General features: G+C 42.6%; 1 protein-coding gene across 2 annotated transcripts in view; it reads right to left on the bottom strand.

Annotated features, from left to right (window-relative positions):
• brd7 (bromodomain containing 7) overlaps nt 1-15,294 on the bottom strand; it is a 48,472-nt gene that overhangs the window by 9,648 nt on the left and 23,530 nt on the right. The window contains exons 7-13 of one of the 2 annotated variants that reach the window (XM_068049419.1): nt 12,328-12,518; nt 8,276-8,405; nt 7,941-8,016; nt 7,053-7,160; nt 6,332-6,467; nt 5,629-5,734; nt 3,167-3,223 (exon numbers count right to left, since the gene is read on the bottom strand). In XM_068049419.1, coding sequence (XP_067905520.1) covers nt 3,167-3,223; nt 5,629-5,734; nt 6,332-6,467; nt 7,053-7,160; nt 7,941-8,016; nt 8,276-8,405; nt 12,328-12,518 — 804 coding nt within the window. Of the gene's footprint in view, nt 1-3,166; nt 3,224-5,622; nt 5,735-6,331; nt 6,468-7,052; nt 7,161-7,940; nt 8,017-8,275; nt 8,406-12,327; nt 12,519-15,294 lie in introns of both variants that reach the window. The other variant, XM_068049418.1, reaches the window with a different exon arrangement.

Raw genomic sequence — 15,294 nt, forward strand, 5'->3', positions numbered from 1 at the left:
GCGTGTATCGACCTTATCCTATATGTATGGTGATGCAATTCTGGCTGGAAGTGTGTGCAAGTCTCCTATCAACCACTGTGGGAGCCTTGAATAAAAATGGCTGCTGTGTGGCTGAATTTCTAGGCAGCCATTTTAAAAATACCAAATGATAGATGATCAAAGATGCCTTAAACCTGTGTAGTAAAGGAGTAAACCTGCGCAGCAAAGGAGGACCGAGGGACTGATCCAGCAAAGGAGGACCAAGGGATTGATTAAGAAGGGGAAAATAGAGTACTAGAGTAAGCTTGCGGGGAACATAAAAACTGACTGTAAAAGTTTCTATAGTTATGTGAAGAGAAAAAGATTGGTGAAGACAAATGTAGGTCCCTTACAGTCAGAAACAGGAAGTTTATTATGGGGAATGTGGGGACAGAATAATATGGGGACATTTAAGGTGAAATAATTAATCAATCATGTACTACTAACAAACTAACCTTGGAGCTGCAGAGACAGTTTATCAGAATTGACTTCGTAGTTTCAGGGCTGCACAGACAGCTTATCAGTAGAAGTAGACTAACAAGAGAAAACTAACAGGACAGCTGAGAGCTGCTTCATAGTAGCCTATTGTATAGCAATCAGCCTAACGGTCCAAGGAGATAGGGGGGATGAGAAACTGCTAGAGGGGAAGGTGACAAGGCAGTACCCCAATCAGGCCATGACACCAAGAAACTGCAAAGTTTGTTAACCAATTGGGAACATAAAGGGGGTGTCACTGATGTGTATGAAGAACTATAAGAAAAGGCTTGATTTCCCTGCTCAGGCAGGAGAGGAGAGAAGAGTCCAGGTGTAGTTGTTGTTTGCTTTGCTGATGATGTAACCAAGAAGTACTGCAATAAAGTTTCTTAAAACTACAGTTGGACCTCGTCTCTTTGTGCAACTAATGGGATCCAACAGGGAACAAAGAATTGGCTGACCAACTAAATGCATACTTTGGTTAAGTCTTCACAAAGGAGGACACAAATATCATACCAGAAATGTTGAGGAACACAGGGTTTAGTGAGAGGGAGGAACTGAAGGAAATCAGTATTAGTAGAGAAATGGTGTTGGGGAAATTGATGGGATTGAAGGCCGATAAATCCCCAGGGCCTGATAATCTACATCCCAGAGTACTTAAGGAAGTGGCCCTAGAAATAATGGATGCATTGGTGGTCATCTTCCAAGATTCTATAGACTAAGGAACAGTTCCTAAAGATTGGAGGGTAGCTAATGCAACTCCACTATTTAAAAAGGAAGGTAGAGACAAAACAGGGAATTATAGACCAATCAGCCTGACGTCGGTAGTGGGGAAAATTCTAGAGTCCATTATCAAAAGTTTTATAGTAGAGCACTTGGAGAACAATGGTAGAATCGGACAGAGTCAGCATGGATTTATGAAAGGGAAATCATGCTTGACAAATCTACTAGAATTCTTTGAGGATGTAACTAGTAGAGTTGATGAGGGGGAGCCAGTGGATGTGGTTTATTTGGACTTTCAGAAGGCTTTCGACAAAGTCCCACATAAGAGATTGGCGTGCAAAATTAAAGCGCATGGGATTGGGGGTAGTGTATTGCGATGGATAGAAAATTGGCTGGCAGACAAGAAACAAAGAGTAGGGATAAACTGGTCTTTTTCTGAATGGCAGGCAGTGACTAGTGGGATACCGCAGGGATCGGTGCTAGGACCCCAGCTATTCACAATATATATTAATGATTTAGATGAGAGAACTAAATGTAATATCTCCAAATTTGCAGATGACACAAAACTGGGTGGGAGGGTGAGTTGTGAGGAGAATGCAGAGAGGCTTCAGGGTGATTTGGACAAGTTGAGTGAGTGGGCAAATGCATGGCAGATGCAGTATAATGTGGATAAATGCGAGGTTATCCACTTTGGTAGCAAAAACAGGAAGGCAGATTATTATCTGAACGGCTATAAACTGAGGGAGGGGAATATGCAAAGAGACCTGGGTGTTCTCATACACCAGTCGCTGAAGGTAAGCATGCAGACGCAACAGGTGATAAAAAAGGCAAATGGTATGTTGGCCTTCATTGAGAGAGGATTCGATTACAGGAGCAGGGATGTCTTGCTGCAATTATACAGGGCCTTGGTGAGGCCACACCTGGAATATTGTGTTCAGTTTTGGTCTCCTTATCTGAGTAAGGATGTTCTTGCTATAGAGAGAGTGCAACGAAGGTTTACCAGACTGATTCCTGGGATGGCGGGACTGACGTATGAGGAGAGATTGAATTGGTTAGGATTATATTCGCTGGAGTTCAGAAGAGTGAGGCGGCGCAGTGGTTAGCACCGCAGCCTCACAGCTCCAGCGACCCGGGTTCAATTCTGGGTACTGCCTGTGTGGAGTTTGCAAGTTCTCCCTGTGTCTGCGTGGGTTTCCTCCGGGTGCTCCGGTTTCCTCCCACAAGCCAAAGACTTGCAGGTTGATAGGTAAATTGGCCATTAGCAATTGCCCCTAGTATAGGTAGGTGGTAGGGAAATATAGGGACGGGTGGGGATGTGGTAGAAATATGGAATTAGTGTAGGATTAGTATAAATGGGTGGTTGATGGTCGGCACAGACTCGGTGGGCCGAAGAGCCTGTTTCAGTGCTGTATCTCTAAACTAAACTAAACTAAACTAAACTATCTCATAGAAACCTACAAAATTCTAACAGGACTTGACAGGGTAGATGCAGGAAGGATGTTCCTGATGGTGGGGGAGTCCAGAACCAGGGGTCATAGTCTAAGGATATGGGGCAAACCTTTCAGGACTGAGATGAGGAGAAATTACTTCACCCAGAGAGTGGTGAGCCTGTGGAATTCGCTACCACAGAAAGCAGTTGAGGCCAAAACATTGTATGTTTTCAAGGAGTTAGATATAGCTCTTGGGGCGAAAGGGATCAAAGGATATGGGGTGAAAGCGGGAAGAGGTTACGGAGTTGGATGATCAGCCATGATCATAATGAATGGCGGAGCAGGCTCGAAGGGCCGAATGGCCTACTCCTGCTCCTATTTTCTATGTTTCTATGTAACACTACGCCTCCATATTAGCAAGGAAACTTTGCAGCTATTCAAATTTAATTAATGAGAATTTACAAGTCAACATTATACTACTTTTAAGGGGACAGTATATGAGCAGATATTGTCAATGTTACCTGTACATCTTCAGAGGTTTTAAGAATATTCAGTTCATCTTCATTGAAATGTGTGGTCTGGAAGATATGATTGTGAAAATAAGTATTAAACATCAACAAATTGATCTGCAAAATACTTCAAGTACTAAATGCATGTCACAATTAATTTTAAACTGGAGTGACAGACACATACACTGAAGTTTGTTGTAGTATCACAAATAAACTAACTCACGACTAAAGATATAATTTGGCATCTTCTATATTGCAATTCGAGTATTGACTGCAGTTATACAGTGAACGTGGCTGCAGCAAACGACTTCAGCGTCGCTGTGTGCAATGAATGGTGACCCATAATCTGCCCAACAAACAGCATTGTCGTACTGTTAACACAGATCATCGCTATCCTCCCAAGCAAAAACTACCAACTTTTTTCACTCCAGTTAAAAATACTGGAAAGTCTAAAAAAAAGTCTCTATTTCTTTCCCTCCTCCTCTGCCTGTTTGCTTTGCTCACCCTCCACTTCCTACCTCTGCTACGCTTCACTTCACCGGGCAGCACAGTGGCGCAGTGGCTAGCACCGCAGCCTCACAGCTCCAGGGACCTGGCTTCGATTCTGGGTACTGCCTGTGTGGAGTTTGCAAGTTCTCCCTGTGTCTGCGTGGGTTTTCGCCGGGTGCTCCGGTTTCCTCCCACATCCAAAAGACTTGCAGGTGATAGGTAAATTGGCCATTGTAAATTGCCCCTAGTATAGGTAGGTGATAGGGAATATGGGATTACTGTCGGGTTAGTATAAATGGGTGGTTGTTGGTCGGCACAGACTCGGTGGGCCGAAGGGCCTGTTTCAGTGCTGTATCTCTAAATAAATAAATAAAAAATAAATAAAATCTGTCTGTCTTTTTTGCTCCAACACCCACTTGCCGCCACGCCACCCCCCAAATTCTTGCTGTTTCACTGTCCTCCTTCACTTCTCATCGGACCAGGAAGCACTCTGGCTGGGCTGGACAGTTGAGGCAGGCAGCTGAGCTGATGGGCTAGGAAGCACACTTGACAAGGTAAAATTAAACAGACAAGTAAGCTGGTGAGCTGTAAAGCATTTAAGGTGGAAGTAGTAGGCAAAGATTCATTGCACTGACCTTTTGCCTGTTTTCTCTGCTGTAATCACAACTACCATTGGGAGAAATTTGTTAAAGAGAGATGCAAATAATATTTATCTGAAATGTTATGTATTTCTTGGCCTTTGTCAAAAAGCAACAACCTAAACAGAATGACAGAAAAGGTAAAAAGCTCCCTCCTGCAGATTGATTAAAGTGCGGGTTAGAAGAGTGAAGAAATGTATCTACCTGTAGCTGTTAAATATATAAAACACAAGCAAAAAGCATACTTCACTGTAGAGGGAGATCTTTAAAAAAAATTCTTACTAAATTCTTTTATTGGGTTTGACACTACTTGATTCAGTTATTTAATATCAGTATATGTCTTATTTGGTAATAAACAATAACTTCTCTCATCTCAATCTAATCAACAGTTCCATTTCCAATGACAACACATGAAAGACCAGCAATAGTGAGGAGACAACAGCCTGATCCATATAAATCCATTAGCAATGCCATGAGAGAGCTATTAGTTGAGAGCTAGATGTTTACAGCTTGGCTACTTACTTCTGATTGTTAAAGGCTCAACAATTTTCCTGTTTGGACTTGTAAATTGCTTATTTGCAGTGATGGACTTTTTACCAGCTGTATTTGTTATTGTTTTATTTCTGTGAAACTTTCTTAAATAAAAAACTCATAAAACCCTGCACTCACAATTTAAAGAATGTTTTTATGCACATTCAGAATCACATGGGGCTGAATTTTATCAAAGCCTGGATTGTCTCACTGCTGGGACTGAAAGTGGGATCCAAGCCTGCGCTGACGGACAGCGGGACCCTGTGTGGCATTTTAACAGCGACGGCCAATTAAGAGGCTGCTGCTGGGACTGCCATCCAATTGAGGACAGCAGCCCGCCTCCCAGAACTGCTGCCCAGAGGGCCAGCAGCTCGGCAGCACCACCCACAAAGATGTCTGCTGTTGAGGCTGCAGGAAGATAGTGCCTCCATGTTGAGGCACCCTCGAAGGCCAGGTAAATTTTTTTTTTTTAAATTTAATGCGCTGGGGCCAGGTAGACAGGTCCCAGCAATCGGAAGGGTGCTCCCACATGGGCCATGGAGTGGCTATAAAAGGGCCCCCCCCCCCAGAAAGCGTTCTGAGTGTGCCATAGCTTATCTGGCGGTCCCCCCACACAGCCCACACTGATGCCAGTAAAATTCTGGTGGGGTTAGGGAAGTGGCCAATAACTGACCAATTAATTGGCCGAATACCTCTGTTCCCACCACCATTTTACAAGGGTTTCCCACCTCCCAGCTTGTCTCCAGAATGCTGGTAAAATACAACCCATGTTCTCAAAGTCAGACTTTTAGCAAAGAACAGCACACATACCATTTCCATTTCTTTCAGTGATTTAGAATGTTCACCATTAGTCAGGGAATCCAGTAAATTATCAACCATGTTCACACTGTAGTCTTCATTGCTTGCCAAGAACTGCTGAACACTGGAAACAAATAGATTATTCAATATTCCTAAATGCTTCGATTTTTGGCTGCCTTATTTATAGGCAATTTTATGTAGTCATTTGTTCCCACAAATAGTAAAATAATTGAATTAAAAACAGGTTTGACCACAACTAGTCCATGACAGATTCCTGCACTGACCCTTTTCTTTTTACAACTGAGCAACAATTCATTGTATCAACTTTCCTAGCTTTGAAAGCAAAGACAGAGTTATACTGCGAGACATTTGAACAGTGTACTTGTTAACCATTAATAGGATAAATGTCACCGAGCTAAGTCTAGGTAACATCATGTCTTTACCTATTTAAAAGATTTACTGAAAATAGACTCAGCAGGAAACTACTTATGGGAAACATCAATGTTTAGTTTGTCTCACATTTAGAAACTGGAGTTAATCCACGATCAGATAACTTTTCTGTGCTGCCAACCGTGATATCTCATCTCTTATTAATTAATGGATTATACATTGGGGAGGAACCGTCAAGACTGATAGCACTGCTCTGATGCCCACCCACGAGTGCTGCAGTATACACACCAGTTTTCAGTGGTTTCTTTAAAGAATCAGGGTTGGTACTCACCTGAAGGACCCAGGGAGACTTGATTCATCACCATATGTTGAATACACCAGGTCAGAATCCTCTTTGCTGATATTAGCACAAGTAGAATCATAAACTGGAGCGTAAGAACTGAATGGTCCATAATTCAAGTACGCCACTGCAGCAAAATACAATACAGTGAAAATTAAGAACAGTTCACTTCCAATGAAAATCCCTTCAACAAAGCAGAAGTCAGATTTGTGTGAACAGGCCTCAATATAATAGTTGAATGTTTTATGCATACTGAAACATTTAACTTCTATAATTTATTAAAACTTTGCCTGCAAGCTCCTCAAATTAAGCAAAAATAGAACTCTGCTCAATTTGGTTTAAGAAATACTTTACAAATGAATGGTCCAGCTTAAAATTATATCAGTTCCCAGAGGATGTGCAATGGCATCATAGCCACAAATTAAGCTGAGGCATCACAGGATTGCCTGTTGGTCAATTGCTCTCTGTGCCATTGTCATCTTTGCTGAGGCTCTGTAAAACTGATAAAGTCTAGCAGATACCCAACACTCATAGAACAAATACTCTAACATTTAAGAAGTATTTAGACGAGCACTTGAAATGCCATAGCATACAAGACTACGGGCCAAGTGCTGGAAAATGGGATAATAGATAGGCTTGACAGCTGGCGCAGACACGGTGGGCCGAAGGGTCTGTTTCTGTGCTATATAACTCTATGACTTGCAGCACTAACCTGGAATAACTTTATTACGTTTATCCTCTTTAAATCCCTGAAGTGTATTGATTCCAGACTGTAATCTGCCAGTCATCATACCGAGCTTCACTGGACAGTAATTTGGGTCTGCAACAGAGCAACAGTGTATTTTACAAATACCACACTAAGGTGAGCAAAAAAAAAAAAATGGAGAAATGCACATGGTCAAAGTAAAGTAAAGTAACAACGATGGCTCGGGATTTAGGTGGAACAGTGCATGGTAACACAGCCCTTTCACCTTTAGCACTTGCCTTTGAATGCATCCAGAAAGAATGGCATAGAAGTCTCATTTGTCTACTGGCTTAAAGGGTACTAGCAGATTCTGCAGTTTCAGCCCAACTCCCAACAAGCTCAAGTCCACAGCAGAAAAACGCTCAACTCCACACAACTTGGCAGCTTCACAGACAGGTCACCAGGTGGCTGGTGTGGCGGAACCAAAATGGCACCATCGAGCAATTGGGAGTGCCCTTCCAAGGCTGGGGTCAAGAGAGATGGCTGACTGTGAACAACATCCAATCTGTGTTGTATGTAAGATAGAAGAGCTTAACACCAATAAACACCATAAAGAGGAGGAAAAATATTCGACTCCCCAGGACAACCATTCCTTTACCTGGGTGAAAAAGTCACAATCTCACAAGCACCTAACAGTGACAAACCCGAAACGAGCAACTGATGGTAAAGAGCAAAAACAGCAGATGCACTGTGCCTGAAGATGCAATCCAGGGCACTAGGTAACAGTAGTTTAAAGTATGTGTTGTGCACATTTAATTTAAGTCACTAATCTTCTTATTGCGGTTGGACTGATGAGCTCTTGTACGCTGAAATGTTCTGACGCCAATGTGACTGCCTTTCACATCATTCTCTTACCTCCCATGTCAGGTTCCACTGGATTAAGGATTCCAAGGGTAGTAGTGCCATCAACTTTTCTTCTCTGGAATTCAAACTGAAAATAAAAATTAAAAAAGAGGACAATTTTATATCTGTAAATATTTTCCCTCCCCCTTATTCCTATGCCGGAGGGGATGATATGCTTCCAGAGGTACTGAAAACCCACTGGAACCTGATCTGAGCTTTGATGTAATTGTCAGTGGGTGTCACTGATAGGAAGTCACATGTTTTTTAAAATAAAAGATTAAAGAAACCCTTAAGCAGCACAAAAATGCAACACCTTAACATATACATTTTTAAAAAAGGAAACAGACCTTGCTGTCTATTTTACGTCGGGTGAGTTTTCCAAATGATTCTTCAATAACACGATCAACCTTTTCCAATTCCCTGTCAGTCACATGATTGGCACTGCTGGGTGCATCCTCACCAGTTTCCTTTTCCAGCCTGTGTAAAACATTTCCACCACAAAACAATCACTCAACACACAACCCATTTACCATCTCCTGCACATTACTGAAATACAACCCCATATTTAACTTTGATTTGTATTAAAAATTAAAATGGGCAACTACTGAACCATCAGACTTTTGTATACAAAATTATGAGGGGCATTGATAGTATAGATAGGAAGAAATTTTTTCCCTTAGCAGAGGGATCAATAACCAGGGGACATAGATTTAAGGTAAGGGGCAGGAGGTTTAGAGGGGATTTGAGGAAAAACTTTTTCACCCAGAGGGTGGTTGGAATCTAGAACTGAATGGGTGGTAGAGGCAGGAACCCTCACAACATTTAAGAAGTATTTAGATGAGCCCTTGAAATGCCATAGCATACAAGGCTACGGGCCAAGTGCTGGAAAATGGGATGAGAATAGATAGTGCTTGATGGCCGGCGCAGACATGATGGGCCTGTTTCTGTGCTGTATTACGCTATGACTCTATGGCTCTATGACTTCTAATAGCAGTAATACATCTATGCTGAAAAGGAGATATTTATGTTACTACTGTAATAAATTTTAATATTTTTAACATCTTAATATGTAAATTTTCCAATAAGACAATAAACCGAGGCATTGTCTGTCCTCTCGTGTGCATGTAAAAGATCCCCTGGCACTATTTCGAAGAGGAGCAGGGGAGTTATCCCTGGCGTCCTGGTCAATATTTATCCCTCAATCAACATCACAAAAGACAGATTATAAGGTCATAAGAACTAGGAGCAGGACTAGGCAATTCAGCCCCTTGAGCCTACTCCGCCATTCAATACGATCATGGCTGATCTCATCTCGGCCTCAACCCCACTTTTCTACCCATTCTCCATAACCCTTCAACCCTTTACTAATTAAAAATCTGTCTATCTCCTCCTTAAATGTACTCAATGTCCCGGTATCCACCGCACTCTGGGGTAGTGAATTCCACTGACTCACGATCCTTTGAGAGAAGTAATTTCTCCTTATCTCGGTTTTAAATCTGCTACCCCTTATCCTAAAACTATGACTTCTTGTTCCAGATTGCCCTACCAGAGGAAACATCCTCTCGATGTTTACTTTATCAATCCCCTTAATCATCTTACATACCTCAATTAGATCTCCTCTCATTCTTCTAAACTCTAGAGAGTAAAGGCCTGAACTGCTCAATCACTCTTCATAGGACAAACCCCTCATCCCTGGAATCAATCTAGTGAACCTCCTCTGAACTGCCTCCAATGTAAGGGGACCAAAACTGTACGCAATACTCCAGGTGCGGTCTCACTAATGCCTTGTACAGTTGCAGCAACACTTCCCTACTTGTATATTCTATTCCTCTAGCAATAAATGCCAAAATTCCATTTGTCTTCCTTATTACTGCTGTACCTGCATACTAGATTTCTGCGATTCATGCACGAGGACACCCAGATCCCTCTGCACCGAAGATTATCTGGTCATTATCACAGTCATTTGTGGGATCTTACTATGTGCAAATTGGCTGCCGCATTTCCTACATTTACAAGGTTCAATCCTCAGTGTGGATCCTCATTCAGGGCAGGTGAAGGTTGGAACATTTGGCCTGCTGTGTTGAACAAAGAACAGTACAGCACAGGAACAGGCCATTCGGCCCTCCAAGCCTGCGCCGATCTTGATGCCTGTCTACACTTCCGGGGTCCGTATCCCTCTATTCCCATCCTATTCATGGATTTGTCAAGATGCCTCTTAAACGTTGCTATCGTACCTGCTTCCATCACCCCCCCCCGGCAGCAAGTTCCAGGCACTCACCACCCTCTGTGTAAAGAACTTACCTCGCACATCCCCTCTAAACTTTGCCCCTCGCACCTTAAACCTATGTCCCCTAGTAACTGACTCTTCCACCCTGGGAAAAAGCTTCTGACTATCCACTCTGTCCATGCCGCTCATAACTTTGTAAACCTCTATCATGTCGCCCCTCCACCTCCGTCGTTCCAGTGAAAACAATCCGAGTTTTTCCAACCTCTCCTCATAGCTAATGCCCTCCAGACCAGTCAACATCCTGGTAAACCTCTTCTGTACCCTCTCCAAAGCCTCCACGTCCTTCTAGTAGCGTGGCGACCAGAATTGCACGCAATATTCCAAGTGTGGCCTAAAGTTCTGTACAGCTGCAGCATGACTTGCCAATTTTTATACTCTATGCCCCGACCGATGAAGGCAAGCATGCCGTATGCCTTCTTGACTACCTTATCCACCTGCGTTGCCACTTTGTGACCTGTGGACCTGTACGCCCAGATCTCTCTGCCTGTCAATACTCCTAAGGGTTCTGTCTTTTACTGTATACCTCCCACCTGTATTAGATCTTCCAAAATGCATTACCTCACATTTGTCTGGATTAAATTCCATCTGCCATTTCTCCACCCAAGTCTCCAACCGATCTATATCCTGCTGTATCCTCTGACAATCCTCATCACTATCCACAACTCCACCAACCTTTGTGTCGTCCGCAAACGTACTAATCAGACCAGCTACATTTTCCTCCAAATCATTTATATATAATACAAACAGCAAAGGTCCCAGCACTGATCCCTGCGGAACACCACTAGTCACAGCCCTCCATTCAGAAAAGCATCCTTCCACTGCTACCCTCTGTCTTCTATGACCGAGCCAGTTCTGTATCCATCTTGCCAGCTCACCTCTGATCCCGTGTGACTTCACCTTTTGTACCAGTCTGCCATGAGGGACCTTGTCAAAGGCTTTACTGAAGTCCATATAGACAACGTCCACTGCCCTTCCTTCATCAATCATCTTTGTCACTTCCTCAAAAAACTCGATCAAGTTAGTGAGACACGACCTCCCCTTCACAAAACCATGCTGCCTCTCGCTAATAAGTTCATTTGTTTCCAAATGGGAGTAAATCCTGTCCCGAAGAATCCTAATAATTTCCCTACCACTGATGTAAAGCTCACCGGCCTATAATTTCCTGGATTATCCTTGCTACCCTTCTTAAACAAAGGAACAACATTGGCTATTCTCCAGTCCTCTGGGACCTCACCTGTAGCCAATGAGGATACAAAGATTTCTGTCAACAGTGACCACACTTCAAAAGTACTTCACTGGCTGTAAAGCACTTTAGGATGCCCTATGGTCATGAAAGGGGCTACATAAATGCAAGTGTTACTTTTTCTAATTTTACATATGAAATAATTATGGTTTGAACAGTTTCCTCAGACATTAAACAATATTTGGTTCAAGTTAAAATTAACATTTAAAGTAATGATCGATGAATACACTCTTTGCATCACCCTTCCTCGTCAAATCTGTCCTCTCATTTTGTCCCTTCATTCCTCCTCACCTCACATACTGAGAATTCCACAGATACTGGTAGTCCACCAGTAACCTCATCCAAGTGCCAGACATTGTATATGAACCTGGACAGTGAATGTTCTCAGCCTATGTTACTGCGTAGGATGTAACAATTAAGCCACTTGCTTCTCATTAAATTCTGCTTCATAGTGACATACTCAAGCAGGTATTTATGACCCAAAAAAGCTCAATATGCAATTCAAATGCCAGTGTGGTCACTGCACCAGATTTTACACTCAATTTCTGTAGAAATACTGGTGCAGTGTTACTGGAATAAAGGTGCAATGGAAACTTTTTTTGCAAACATACTTACATCAAATTACATGTACACACCTTCTCAAAAGCTATCAGTGATTGCCTAAAGAAACACTTTAAAGGAATACCTGCCTTGTTAAAGATGTTAAACATTTCCAATTGAAGATACTTATTGTTTGAAAATTCAGCTCTTTTCCCAATACCAATCCTCAATTCTTTTCCAAACAAACCAGCAGAATGGAAACCTTTGTCACCATGATAAAGTTTTCATGTAAGAAACAGAAGTAATGAGTTGTTTTCACAACACCTTACCTTTGGTCTTCATTCTTCTGATCAGCTGATCTCTCCCCCTCATCAGTTTTCATTGGTTCCCATCTGGCATCCACTTCATCTTTCCTGTGTTCCCCATTGCAGTCTCCTGTTCTTAGCTTCTCTCCCTGCTTATGGGATTTCTCCAGATCCTGCATGAAATCTATACTCTGCTTCAGACTCTGGATTTTCTCCTATGAAAGCAATCACACACTGAGTGGAGTCCTCTGCATAGAATACCCAAAGCTACTGTCAAATGACTACAGATGAAGAATTGCTTAAGTAATTTAGGGAAGAGTGGGGAGAGATATTCCACTCTGACTACTTTTGGATCTATTCTGGTGCTCATCCTGCACTTGGAAAAGCGTGTTTAATTTTGACTTGTGTTAAAAAAAACTCAAGAATCATAAATGTTATATTTTGTGCACTTCCCTTACCTCTGACCTTTGTGTCAGTGCCTGTAAACATCCACCGAATTTACTTTGAAGGAGCCTAATGCAGAAAAATCACTTTGTACAATTGTCTGCAGAGTAATGTAGACAGTACGCCATCTATTTTGGCTGAAATAGTAGGTGTGTATAGATCTCCACTGGGTTCAGAAGCTCAGCACTTTAGTCAAATAAAAAGAAACATACAAAGTTTCAAAATATTGTTTTCAAGAACAAATTTCAAAACGTTGTTGGGAGTGAATTCAGGATGGAGCCATATTATGTAAAATAGCTTGCTGAAAAGCCTGAAGAACTTAGCCAATTATAATCAATCATACAGGATGTGGTGGTGCACTGCTGAGAAACAAAGACCTTGATTTTAGGACTACATTTTAATTTGAGTTTGTTTTGATTAATTAAGGCTAGAAAATGTCAATATTTTTTAATAGCATCTCAAGTTTTGCTTCTAGTAAAATTAAAATGAAACTGGTGACTAAAAAAAATAGATTTTTTTTCACTCAACGCAGTAGTGTTGAATTATGCTTCAAGACGACAATGAAGTCCTGTTTAATTTTCCAAACAAGATATTCTGCATTTAGAAACAATAGTTTCTCTGCCTCTTTTCTTCTCTATGCTCAACAAACTATGGAAAGTGTGCCAAACTTGAAAACGTTTCTGGTTTCATTATTGACTTATTCTTCCCCAGATCTCATGGTGCTGAGTTTCTCCTCCAGTCCTATCACCATGGGTGACCCAGCTATTGTGCAAAGCCCATTTTCTATTGAAAAGCAACTTGCAACTATACTGGGCACTATGGCCTAGTGAACCAGATTGTCCTCTACTGCAACACTCTTCAACATCTGCAGCAAAGGCTCAATGGAGTAACAACCTATTGACCATGCTGACAACACTGCATGCTGAGGCCAATATTAGTTCTTGCTCGTCTTGAACATGAAACTGGTATTTATTTTTTTAGAATTTTTTCAGTCTTATTTTGTTTCCATTCACTTCTCTCTCAAATTTTGCTTTGTTATTAAAAAATCTCTTTTGATTAACAATATTTTAATTAATTAAAATGATTCTGGACATAAATGCTGACATTGACATTTCAAAGCATTTAAATAGGCCCAACCATCCTCAGCTGTTTCATCAATGACCTTCCCTCCATCATAAGGTCAGAAGTGGGGATGTTCGCTGATGATTGCACAATGTTCAGCACCATTCGCGACTCCTCAGATACTGAAGCAGTCCATATAGAAATGCAGCAAGACCTGGACAATATCCAGGCTTGCGCCGATAAGTGGCAAGTAACATTCGTACCACACAAGTGCCAGGCAATGACTATCTCAAACAAGAGAGAACCTAACCATCTACCCATGACATTCAATGGCATTACAATCGCTGAATCCCCCACTATCAACAGCCTGAGGGTTACCATTGACCAGAAACTGGACTGGAGTCTTCTTCTTTGGTCTCCTTGTCTCGAGAGACAATGGGTAATTGCCTAGAGGTAGTCAGTGGTTTGTGGAGCAGCGCCAATTCTAGAGTGACAGGCTCTTCCACAGGCGCTGCAGATAAAATTGGTTGTCGGGGCTGTTACACAGTTGGCTCTCTCCTTGCACTTCTGTCTTTTTTCCTGCCAACCGCTAAGTCTCTTTGACTCGCCACTCTTTAGCCCCGCCTTTATGGCTGTCCGCCAGCTCTGGCGATCACTGGCAACTGACTCCCACAACTTGTGGTCAATGTCACAGAACTTTATGTCGTGTTTGCAGACGTCTTGAAAGTGGAGACATGGACGGCTGGTGGGTCTGATACCAATAACGAGCTCGCTGTACAACGCGTCCTTGGGGATCCTGCCATCTTCCATGCGGCTCACATGGCCAAACCATCTCAAGCGCCGCTGGCTGAGTAGGGCGTATATGCTGGGGATGTTGGCCGCCTCGAGGACTTCGGCATTGGAGATACGGTCCTGCCACCTGATGCCAAGGATTCTCCGGAAGCAGCGAAAATGGGATGAGTTAAGACGCCACTCTTGGCTGACATACGTTGTCCAGGCCTCGCTGCCGTAGAGTAAGGTACTGAGGACGCAGGTTTGAAACACTCGGACTTTTGTGTTCCGTGTCAGTGCGCCATTTTCCCACACCCTCTTGGCCAGTCTGGACATAGCAGCGGATGCCCTTCCCACGCGCTTGTTGATTTCTGCATCGAGAGACAGGTTGCTGGTGATAGTTGCGCTTAGGTAGGTGAACTCTTGAACCACTTCCAGAGCGTGGTCGCCGATATTGATGGATGGAGCATTTCTGACGTCCTGTCCCATGATGTTCGTTTTCTTGAGGCTGATGGTTAGGCCAAATTCGTTGCAGGCAGCCGCAATCCTGTTGATGAGTCTCTGCAGACACTCTTCTGTGTGGGATGTTAATGCAGCATCATCAGCAAAGCGAAGTTCACTGATGAGGACCTTCCGTACTTTGGTCTTCGCTCTAAGATGGGCAGGGTTGAACAACCTGCCATCTGATCTTGTGTGGAGGAAAATTCCTTCTTC

This window comes from Heterodontus francisci, chromosome 17 (genome assembly GCF_036365525.1).
Source record: "Heterodontus francisci isolate sHetFra1 chromosome 17, sHetFra1.hap1, whole genome shotgun sequence".
Classification (NCBI taxonomy): Eukaryota; Metazoa; Chordata; class Chondrichthyes; order Heterodontiformes; family Heterodontidae; genus Heterodontus; species Heterodontus francisci.